This window comes from Bufo gargarizans, chromosome 3 (assembly GCF_014858855.1).
Source record: "Bufo gargarizans isolate SCDJY-AF-19 chromosome 3, ASM1485885v1, whole genome shotgun sequence".
NCBI lineage: Eukaryota > Metazoa > Chordata > Amphibia > Anura > Bufonidae > Bufo > Bufo gargarizans.
The window spans coordinates 464,582,955-464,595,007 of record NC_058082.1 but is presented as its reverse complement, the minus strand read 5'-3'; the positions used below and the strand labels follow the sequence as shown (position 1 = coordinate 464,595,007).

Genomic DNA, 12,053 nt, shown 5'->3' with positions numbered 1-12,053 from the left:
TATTTATTCCCAGAATTTTTGTACAATCACTCAGAATTGAGAAAGCTCGTTGGAAGAACGAGTGAAACGTTTTCAAGAAATCTACAGTACGTCCAGTTGCCTTGATTTATTCTTTACAGATATATACCATGACCTGGATAAATGAGAACCTTCACAGACATCCATTTCCTTTTGTTTGGGGCTTATTGTCCTGAGGTATCTTGGTGATCAGCACCTGATTATCCTTTTTTTCCCTGATTCCTGGTGTGCTGACCTCCCAGCCCCTCCTTGGGTCCTATTCCTCTCCTTTGTGTTCCACCTTTGTGCTGCCTCTTTTACCATCATGTATGTATTTGTTAATATAGCTTATTTATATTTACTACGTGAAGATATTTGTCCTAATTCTTTGGTGATACTTTATAGTATGTATAACCCAATGAGACCTCAAACTGTGTTATACAATATTGATGTATGGATTTTGCACAGTCTTATAGACGTTGTAATACTGACAGTGGGGGGATTTATTCTTGCCATAGCATCGTCCTGTGTTGCTGTTATTATGTGTACTTTTTTTTATCATTATGTGTACTTTGTCTTACAATATGTTTCTATTTTCTTTTTAATAATAAAGAATGTATTTTTGGTGAGCTATATGTGAATGCTCAGAAATGGAAGGCTGTCAATCATTCAGCAGGACCGGAATCAACAGGGATTTCAATCAATATGTTACAAGTTATAATGCATATGTTCCCACAAAACTATACAGTATATCATTCTGCTCAGCAACTCCTGCTTTATAACGTGCTGCTGGTGGACTGGAGAGCATGATGACCGTTTAATCAGTTTACATTCAGCACCTATTGGTGAGGACATAAAGATTTTTTTTTATTTCAATGTTTCCATCTCTCATGCTGAAAGTCTATACCCCGCCTCGCCTTACCTTGCTATTTCACATTTACTGACATCCAAGCCTCTCTTGGGCATGAAACCCATTCCCCTCTGGGGTTCCTTGCTGCTGTAGGTACTCAAGTAATGGACATAGGGTGCCTCGCCTGTAATTTCAAAGTAACGAATACTACTGTCACCCTGAAAGAAAAAGTTTAGTGTCATTTATTTTTGCACAGCGTCAAATTCTGGGTACATTTTCTCGTACAATGGTCCCTCAATTTGCACTGGTCTAGGGTTACAATATTTTTAATATACAATGGTTGTTCCTGGGCCCTTGTAACTAGACAACATACGTGCAACAGACACTTCTGATCTGTGGCAACGCTGATTGGTTAAAAGATTCAGCCAATCAGCATGGGCTTTTTATTAGCATATCCCCTGGAATATTGGATAGCGCCTCTCTACAGTATAGTACGGTACTATACATTCTGTACTGCTCTTTATGTGTGCCAAGATGAGCTGCTCCTTCAGACACCAGGTCAAGATGGCTAGAAGATCCTGAAAAGCCTCCTGTCCTCTACATAAAAAGTGATTTCCAGCTTCCAGCAGCTATTTCTGACTGTTTTGGGTAAGGCTTGCTTCATTTGTATTAGGTCTGTTTCACACGGGCGTTTACTCGTTCCGGCAACATGCAGCGGTATTTGTTCGGCATATTTGCCGTGCTGCGGCCGGATCTACGCTGCTCCCTATTATAGTGAATGGGGCCGGGTGGACTTCTGGCAGCTCACGGATGTACAGTGTAGTACGGATCCGGCAGGTTGTTCCCCTGCCGGAACAAGTAAACGCCAGTGTATAAGTAGCCTTAGTTATCTGCTTATTATTTTTTTAATCCCCATTTTCCTCATTTTAAGATGACATTTTGGGACTTCAGAACCAATAACTAGTGTTTTAAAAAGTTGTGATTTTAATTTACAGTATTTTAAACCTGATTGTCCCCAAACCAATTAATATTGTAACTTAAGCAATCGCTGCGTGTTACTGAGCAGCTCTAGCACTGTGCGAATGACCAAACGCCAAAACTATGTTTGTCTTACATAATGAAATAATAGGAAGACCTTGAATCAATAGTGTAATAGTCAATAGGAGGGAGGGATTCCAATAATGCCTACAGCAGTGGCAGTACCCTACAACAGGGTAGTTGCAAATTGTTCTTGATTTGATGTTATTTTGATGTTATCTATTCATGCTTTCTATAATACTTTGCTGTCTGTAGGTGTCACTGTTTAGTAAATGTATGCCCTGACTCAGCAGAGGGAATGAGCTTTCGCCTCTAAAGGAGAAGGCATCAGCCAAGTTTCAGTTTAGCTCTACCTGCTGTTAAGGGCAGCTTTTAGTTCAGTTTTAGCTTAGCCTGAGAGAGAGAGAGGCAGCAGCCATTCCAGTATGGGTCTGCTTGTGAGAAGCAGCAGTCTCAGAGCTTGACTTTGACTGTTGCTGATGAGCAACCCAGCTTGTAGAGGACCTTTCACTGGTTCTGACATTACAATATAAGTACCTGGCAGTGTAGGGCATATTGAGGAGATGTGATAGCTTTTTTTTTTTTCAGGGAAAATTAATTAGTTTCCATGAAGCACAAGGAAATTTGGCTTCGCGGCAAATCAAATTTCTCCTGAAATTTGGATCGAAGTTCATTTTGGATACTTCGTTTCGCTCGACACTAACCGGCACCAATCCCACAACACCAAGGGCTCCCCAACTACCATCAAGCAGGATCCCCATCAGGGTGTTCTCCGAGGTAAGAAAAGGCTCGTCCTCCTGTCACTACTTGGCCCTAGGGAGCATCGGTGTGAAGATTGCCACTGTGAATAATTGCTGCAGCCAGAGCCACTACCACTCCCATCTACCTCTCCTCCGTGGCTTGCGGCACTAACATGAAAAAATAGCATTTTTCCAAAAGGAGTTGTTACTCCTCATCAGTAGAGAGAAGGGCCAGTTGCCTGGCAGAGATAGTGTAAAGCTCAACAAGCTCATCACACAGCAGTAGGGAGTATGTGCAGAGTAACATTTTGTGAAATTCATATCATATATGGATATTCATTATGGGGGACATTTATCATCCTCTTGGTGTCAAAAAGTCTCAAACTCTTTAACAATTTAGAGAGTCACTTGCCACTTTTCCAAAAAGTGGGCAGGGGATGGGTGCTGTGGGGGCTGCTAAAACTAACTCCCTTGCTGGTGTAGATTGCCATTTTGTGAATGGACCCGTGCAGATGTACCACAAAAACTAAGAGGTGTACGCCAGTGGGGAATAGATTAAGTACTGACATTTGCGACCACATACTATCCCATGAACTGAAACTAAATGTACATACGTACCTTGCCACAGAGGTAGACTACACTGGAGTCAGGGTCATAGAAAGGAAGCAATACTCCATTGCTGGTGTCCATTTCTTGTAAGGCAATAGGTTCTTCGAAGTTACTCTAGACAGTAGAGGGGTTATGTCAGCACAAATCCAGTAAAAACATGAAAGAAATTATTTGGTTGTAAACCTGCACAATAGCAAAGCAGAATGAGTACACACACACAGGAACGTAGAAATGGCCGCGCATGCTCAGGTCTCTCCATTAACTTACTGGGCTTGCTTACTTTGCTATTGTTGAAACTTCCCATGAAAGTAAATGGATAGAGCCGAGGATGTGCAGATACTTCTCATTCCCTGTGATACGAGATAGAGCCCTATTCTCAAGGTAGGTCAGGGTTCTGGAGGTGGAACCAGCACTTATTGGACATTTATGGTATAGCCTGTGGAATATGACTTTAAGGAGGCAAGTAAATGGGTTTTTCCATAACCTAAACTTATCACCTATCCACAAGGTGATAGCTGTCTGACTGAGTCCGACTGCTGGGACCCCCACCGACCAAAAGAATGGGCTTCCCTATGTGAATGTAAAAGTACTTCCATTGCGTGACCACTGCTCCATTTACTGTCTAGGGGACTGATAGGATGGGACTGTCAAGCAATCATCAGCTATTTCCATCAGTTCCTTAGACTTCCCATCAATCAGACCTATCTTGTGGATACTTGATAGGTTTTAATTATGGGAAAACCCCTATAATTTTTATCTGTTGTTTTGATACTCTGTTGACCATTATTGATTACAAAGGTTTGGAAAGGTTGCTTTGCTAGTGCCGAAATATCATCAATTCGAAAAAAAAATGATATGTTCTAGATAAAATATAAGCAAAAATGCAAACCCGTGTACAAGAGATATCACTTTATTTCAGCAGTGCCATAACCTCTCTGAGTCACTGCATTACAACTGACTTATAGGGCAGCATATCTATGAGTTACGTCAATTATATATTTAGAGATGACCCTCTACATTCACAGTAGAGGTCTCACCACATTTCTGTGCTTACACAGTAAGCGTCTGTTGAGCGGAAGCTGATGCACTGTGCATGCACCAAAACTGTGGCACACAGCACTGGCTCGCTACTACAGGGTCAGGCAAGCAGACACTGATGCCTGGGCCTGTCAGTCAAGTGGAGGGGGTATGGAGAATAGAAGAGCTGAAGGGCTAGACCCCGGCCCTCGGTGCACTGAAGCCCTAATCATATATATAGAAGAAAATTATTTCACTGGAACAGCAAAATTGATTTTTGCCATCCAGGTATTGTTTTAATAAGCAGGATCATCCCTACCAGGCCACATGCCAGGTTTAATACTATGGATCCTGCTGGTCCTGCCTAAAGATGGTGTACTGTATAAAAGTATTACATAGGTGCACTTTGCAACTTTAGGTGCACCCTGTGGTAAAGGGTATTACTAAGCCCCCATAGCAAAGTCAAGGATGAGCCTCCACAGCAGTATAACTATTTTTGGCAAGCCAGAGGATAGGTGGTATTGCCAAATATCAGATCTTCTACATTAAAATGAGTCCACATAGCGAAAAGTAAATTTTCCACCTTCCAAAAAACAAACATGGTCACTGCATCTGAATAGGCCCCCCTCGTCTCTGTGCCCTACAGCTGGCACTATGGCTTCTTCAGCTATAGGTATGCTTGTAGCATACAGCATAAATACAATAAGGTTGTACAGTATATACAATGGATGCATTTATATTCTTTAAAATACGGTAACATTCATTTATTTATTTTTTTATTGTGCGACTCAAAATAAAATAAAAACTGTTCAACTGCTGCACAAAAAAATCATAAATGTAATATTACAGGTTATTAGTTTTATTTAGTTTCATATACTTTAAATATAATGTTTAAGTGTTAATAGTTAACGTTGACATACGTATCATGCATTGCTGCATGATCTAACATATCCACGGACACCATGCTGACACACTGCATTGTAAAGCCAGAATTTGCACTGCTATTATCTACTGATAGCATAAGATCATTTTAGAATATGGAATGGCTATCTCCCTCAGAAGTAGATACTGTATATAGTTATCTATGAAGAGCACTATTAGCTATGACAGCCAGCAGCTTTGGTTGCCTTCCAAGTATTTACTGTACTTCTGCATTTGGTAATGCCTGTAAGAAGCAGGGTTGGATTGGCCATAGACCCTACAGGGAAATTTCCTGGTGGGCCGATGCACAGGGGGGCCACCTAAGCCCTTCTCACGGCCGCCAGCCGGGTACATAATGATCTGATTCTGGCCATTAGTCACAGGTGCCCTCCTGTGGTATTTGGTTCAGCTGGGGTGGTATATTGCTCTGTACTGCGGTATTGCTTGCCTTGCCTAATTATGTTGCCTTCTGTCAGTTTGGACCTACCTACATAGCACATCCATAGTCACAGTCATCTATATGTAATCGGGATAACCAATCCCTATTCTAACTTCCCACCGCACTGCGACTATGGAGTGGTGCGCAAAGTGATGACCTGCCAGACATGCGCAGTTGAGAGCGAAGAACGCCATCCTGCAGCCCGGCTTACTCCATGTGGATACATCGCCTCTTTTTTAAGGTAGACACAGGTGCATTTTAATGTGTATGATGATTACCATGGGAAGTTAGAATAGGGATTGGTTATCTCGATTACATACAGATGTATTTGGGGGTGGTGACACCATTGGATTGGTCCCATAGCACGTGGAGAGGGATCTTATCCATTATATATGGCTTGTTAGAGTCACTTCTTATTTGCTTGAGAAAGGCTACTATGTAGCCGAAATGTTGCTGCTGGTGTATACACATTCTTTATAGTACAAGTAATAAAGATGGAACCAGAGATGCTGCCGTGACCGTGTTTTGATTGCTGATCTGTGGGCCGCTGAGGATCTGCGACCGTGGTTGGGCTGGTGCATTCCGGTGTGGTCGGTGAGGTCCGTGGGTACTGCGCTTCAACTTTTATTTCATACTATCCTGAGGATAGGTCATTAATATTAAAATCCCAGAAAACCCCTTTAAGTTCTGGGCAACTCCCTTACACAAGCCATCGTGCAGTCTAAACCCACCTTTAGTCTCCCATGAAACACCTTTAACCTTATTTATCTGGGGTCCTAGGATGTGGTAGTCTACTGCTTTATGCAGATCAAGACATTGTCTGTACTAGGGTTAAGTGTTATGACCATCCTCATCCTCTATATAAAAAGGGTCACTATTATGTACCTATATGATATAACAGAAAATCCATAGAATGAGGCAGATCATGACACCACTCCATGTCGTTGCTGAAGAACCTCTGAGAGCTCTGTGCCATAGGACTTCAAATAGGAAAGACCTTGGGTTGGGAAAACTGAAACTAATTGGGCAAATCTGACAACCTAACACTCTCAGTACACCAGGTGCCTATGTCTTCCCCATGGTCCAATATACTATGAAGTAATTAAATACAATTGCATTATATAATACTCTTTTCCTTCGTTGTGTTGGGTTTGTTTGTAAGACATTATTTGCTCAGCACAATTAATAATTATTATATTAGTTCTCCGTCAATCATCATGTCTCTGAGTGTTTAATTTAACTAGCGGGGTAGTGGTAAATTTTTTGACCTTATGCTTTGGAAACAGTGACAATAGCAATCAAATTCCCATGTCTGCCATTACCGGGTCCCATAAGCCCAGCTCTCTCTGACTCATCCGTGTAAAGCCCGTTGTAAAGATATTTCCATCTCTGGTAAAGATGGCTCGCATAGGTCTCATCCCCTCATGGGGAGCAAGTTTCTCCTGTGAATGGGAGGAGGTAAGGTGGAAAACAAATTGGTCATAACATTTTTTATAGACACAAAGGCTCACTGTCCTGGCAGGAAGCGTAAGACAGTATGTTACTGGCTCCTAATTCTCTGCAGTTATAGTTACCAAGGTGACCCTGGATGAAACGATCTGTAGATGCGTCAACCTACCCAAAAACTGCTGGTATCTCTGCCATCGTCCACATGGCACAGACATCAAACAAACTAGAAAATCAGGCCAATTATTCTATTGAATCTCTTAGCTCATTAACCTTTCCGAACAGGGAGCAATCAGTTACATGGCAGAAAGATTTTCCAACTTTTGAGGAACCAATAAGGAGTCCAATTCTCCTTTTGGGGTGGCAGAGCGTTCTGCAGATTGTAGACCGCTGTTTTTTGTTTTTTTTTCATTGGAAAATTTATATTTGAATATTGAATTTGAATGTTGGGATCCTTTTGCCTTGGAAACCTTTAAGCAAGGACGATACATTTTCTGGGAAAAGGAACATGCTTTTATGTTTTATCAAAAGACCACATTATGTTATAATATGCAAAGAGAAAAAAGAATTATGTTATAACCCAAAATAAATATTATAAACTGTTAAAGATATAATTGTTCAATATGATACAATCTACCGATTGTTTTAATTGGAATATAAAATATCATTTTTTTGGTCACCTTAGTATCTGTGCAGTCCTCAGGAAGTCAGTATAATAGATAAAAAGAGATAGGTATAATAAATAAACATGCAGAACACCTTCTCATACCGGATCCCACAGAGCCAGCTGCCTTTCACTCATCTTGCTGAAACCGGTGGTGAATATTTTGCCATCAGACAGAAAAATGGACTTGATCGGCCGAGCCCCTTCATGTGCTCCACTTTTCTCCTAGTTTGGTTAGCAGGTTAAGGTCACCACAGCAAGTTGAAAACACAAACATGCACGAAGATTAGTGTCACACGGGGGAATCACTCCATATTCTCAGTTATCCACACTTCGGTAAGTGCAAATGGATAATAATTTTATTTGTTACTAACTTAATAGAAGTTCCTTCAAGAGTTTAGAGCATAACTAACAAGCTTCCAAATGGTTAATACTTGTCTGAATTAAAAGGGTACTAAATCGAGGAAAATCATGTACTGTGGAAGGACACTATGTGTGTCTATATGTCAATGACTTGACTGCTGTATGCTACAATTATATGGATATACAAAATCATACAGAGGGTAATAGCCCCGGTATTCTAGTGACATAGCGATAACAGAGGTGGCAGGTGGCACCAAGACTGTGTATAATGCTAGTAGCAATTGTATGGTTTGTGACATATAAATTAGCATACTAGCAATTATGTGAACCTCAATGGTCTAATGGGGGTATACGGCTTTGAAACTCGTGAAGATAGCATGCACACTATGAAGAAATTAAATAAAACTTAAAGCAACCCTTCAGTAAGCAGCTCAAAAATGACATGCAAGTCTGGACTTACAGATCTTGCTCCTTGGCTGTTTTTTATCTCAGCTCCAATAATACAGAGCTGTGATTTGAGAATAAAGTTTAGCTACAAAGCCTACAGGGACTCTGAGGTAGTCTGAGACACTCCGACTCTGTCTCCAATGATGAGGCCGAAAGTGCATCTCAGACAATGCAATGTAACTAAAGTGTAATCACAACTGTGCCTTAACGGAGCTGACCTAAAAAACTGACTTCCATATCATCGTCGAGCTCTTGATTGGTGGGTTGTTTTAAAGAGACACTCAAAAGCTCATGCATAAATAGTAGACCATGAAAGGCCAATAAATAAGTGGTCATTTATTTGGGCAGATCATTGGGACAATTATTGGGAACAACATTCATACGAATGCTCGTTGCTGATAATTACCCCATGTTATTGTGCCAGCAAACTAGCAAAATGCATTGTTTATGTGGCACATAAAATCATTTGTCGGCAGCACATCTCCCAGTATATGGGGATGAATGATCATAGTAGTGATCATTCATCCCCATACAGAGGACATGATATGTATATGAATGTATCTATTAAGCGGGCAATGATCAAGAACAAACACGTCGTTCCCAATCATTGCCCCGTATAATAGCCAAAGTAAACCAGCCAGTTTGACATAAATAGTAGACCAAGAAAGGCCAATAAGTGCTCATTTATTTGGTCAGAATTCAGGCATGCTCAACCTGCGGCCCTCCAGCTGTTGCAAAACTACAACTCCCAGCATGCCCGAACAGCCTACAGCTATCAGCCTACAGAAGGGCATGGTGGGAGTTGTAGTTTTACAACAGCTGGAGGGCCGCAGGTTGAGCATGCCTGGGTCAGATCATTCGGACAATTATTGGGAACAAACATTCATACGAATGCTCATTCCTGATAATCACCCCATGTAATTGTGCCAACCTTCACCAAACAAACTAGCAAAATGCGGCACATAAAATCATCATTTGTCGGCAGCACATCTCCCTGTATATAGGGATAAATGATCGCAGTAGTGATCATTCATCCCCATACAGAGGACATGATATGTATATGATTGTAGCTATTAAGCGGGTAAGGATCAAGAACTAACATGGCTTCCCTAATCATTGCCTTGTGTATTAGCCATTAAAGCACATCAAGAAGTTCATGCGCTCCAGTTTGGCTTTTATCAGTAGGGTTCTGATAAAAGCTTGGGTATTCCAGGCCAGGTTCACTCACTGAACAATTATATTAGTAAGGCTGCGTTCACATTGGTGCTTTGAAATTCCGGTATTCTGTTCCGGCTTAGGAAGGGAATTACTGGAAATGCCGTATCCTGCATATGCTGTACACTATTAGTGACCAACACATCCCATTCACTATAATGGGGTCTGTTGGGTTTCTAGCATGAATGCCAGCATTGTGCCAGACAAAATACCGCTGCATGAATACCAGAATTTCAAACACCAATGTGAACATAGCCTTAATGGTCCACAGATGACCAAGTTGCCAACACCCAGAACAAAGTGGAGTAGAACTGACAGATATTTCCTCCACAGTTCATTATATAACTGCAAGGAGTAAACTACCTGCATTGGTGGAAATCTACTTCAGCCTTTATTGTCTAATGTTGGATATGACCATTAATTAGATCCCTATGGAGAACATACTGTCCACAGCAGCACATGCAAAAAACCCTTGCAATTCAGGTCAAAATGAAACCACAACTGTCATATCCAAAAGACCTGAAATCACCACATTACAATATCAAAATGTGCGAAAGGGATTTTCCAGTCAGATCTTTTTTTTTAAGTGTGTTAAAGGGTTGAAAACTAATTAACAAATAAGCACCACTCACCTCTACCGATCCCCTGCCACTGCCAGGCCCTCCTCTCCACTTCTTGTCCTGGCTTGATACACTGGAAATGTCAGGAATAGCCCACTCAGCCAATCACTAGCTCAGGTGGGTAACTACTTCAGTCAGTGATTGGCTAAGCAGAACTTACCTGGAATTTTTGGTGCGTCCATCTGGAAATAGGAAGTGGACAACAGCAGGGACTGGACTAGAACGGCAGCGACATATAGGGGATAGGTGGAAAGGAGTAGTGCTTCCAGGGTTGAACTGGCCCATTAGATGATCCTGGCACAGAGGGCCCCAAAGGTCCAAGAAAAACCCATTTGTCTGCCCTTTGGAGCCAATCTAATGCCACTAGGGTTTTTTTTTTTTTTAATCCAAAACCTATTAGACTTGATTGAGTCTAATTGATGAAATAATGGTTGGTCTTCCAGAATAATTTCCTCTGGTGGGCCCAAGGAACCCCTCTACATGGTTCTTTGTTATTTTTAAGCCTGTTTCTTTAATTATATCCCTGAAAAATCCCTTAAATAACCTGTAGGTCATATAAATAATATAAATAACAATTAATATTGTAAATCATCATATGTTACATAGAGAATGCACAGTGGACTTACAGAAATTTATGATTTCACAAAGTTTGCTGCTTCAGTTTTAATGGTGGCAATTAGCTTTAAAGGATAACTGTCATATTTTCACTCAAAATAAAATTTTCATATATGTTGTTGCTGCTGTGGTGATAATCCATAATCACTTATTATTGTGTTCACATACCACTTGTTTAATAAGATTCCGTCCATAGCAAACGCTCCTCACAAGACTTCTTTCTGACTATCTTCTCAAGATGGCCGCCGATGCCCTTACCCTGAGGCTAAGACCTCCCTCCCTAACTACCCAGAATTCATTCGACTCATCTCGGGAACGCGCAGCCTTACCCCAACCAATCGGCTTTCTCCAGACCTAAATACGCCCTCTTCCTCCCGAGTAGTTTATAGCAAATTTTTACAGCGAATATCGCCACTATCCTGGTCTGACTGGAGCGCGCACGCAGCGTTCGGGACTGCCCACTACTACGCCCTCCTTCTCCTGTCTATAGAAGATCGGAGACGGAGGACACCTGTTTTAGCCGCACCACTGAAATGCCTGGGGGAGTAAAGAACATGCTGAAATTACTAGTAAATTCAATACCTATACAAAAGTATTAACTAGGGAACTATGGTGAACTTAGTCAGACCAATCCAATTACATAAAAAATGTTTTTATCAAAGTTACCCTTTAACTCTAGATTGTTATGAAGAGTGAAAAGATGAATTTTCAAATATGGTAATTGCAAAGTCATTCCTTACCATGCAAAGTAACTTAATCGAATAAAAAAAAACATTTCCACTGCATTTTAGCCCTGCCATAAAATGACCTGCTAACATCATTTTATGAGCTTCTCATAAGCTTGGGAGAAACTATTACTTTAGGATAAGAAAGTTTATATCACACTGGTATGCTGATTTAATTAGAAGAGTAGAATGGTTGCTTTAAAAAGGGTGTATGTTAAATCATTGTCTTCTTCTGTTAACCATGGTTACCTCCAAGGAGACATCATTGCTTTGCATTAAAAGGTTTTCATGGGCAAGGACCTTGCTACTTGTAAGATTGCACCTAAGTGAACCATTTTTCGGATCAT

At 41.0% G+C, this 12,053-nt stretch overlaps 1 protein-coding gene across 2 annotated transcripts in view; it reads right to left on the bottom strand.

Annotated features, from left to right (window-relative positions):
* Positions 1–12,053, bottom strand: part of CORO6 (coronin 6) — a 147,550-nt gene that overhangs the window by 8,504 nt on the left and 126,993 nt on the right. The window contains exons 6-8 of one of the 2 annotated variants that reach the window (XM_044283644.1): positions 7,827–7,946; positions 3,244–3,348; positions 920–1,065 (exon numbers count right to left, since the gene is read on the bottom strand). In XM_044283644.1, the coding sequence (XP_044139579.1) occupies positions 920–1,065; positions 3,244–3,348; positions 7,827–7,946 (371 nt within the window). Of the gene's footprint in view, positions 1–919; positions 1,066–3,243; positions 3,349–6,933; positions 7,054–7,826; positions 7,947–12,053 lie in introns of both variants that reach the window. The other variant, XM_044283643.1, reaches the window with a different exon arrangement.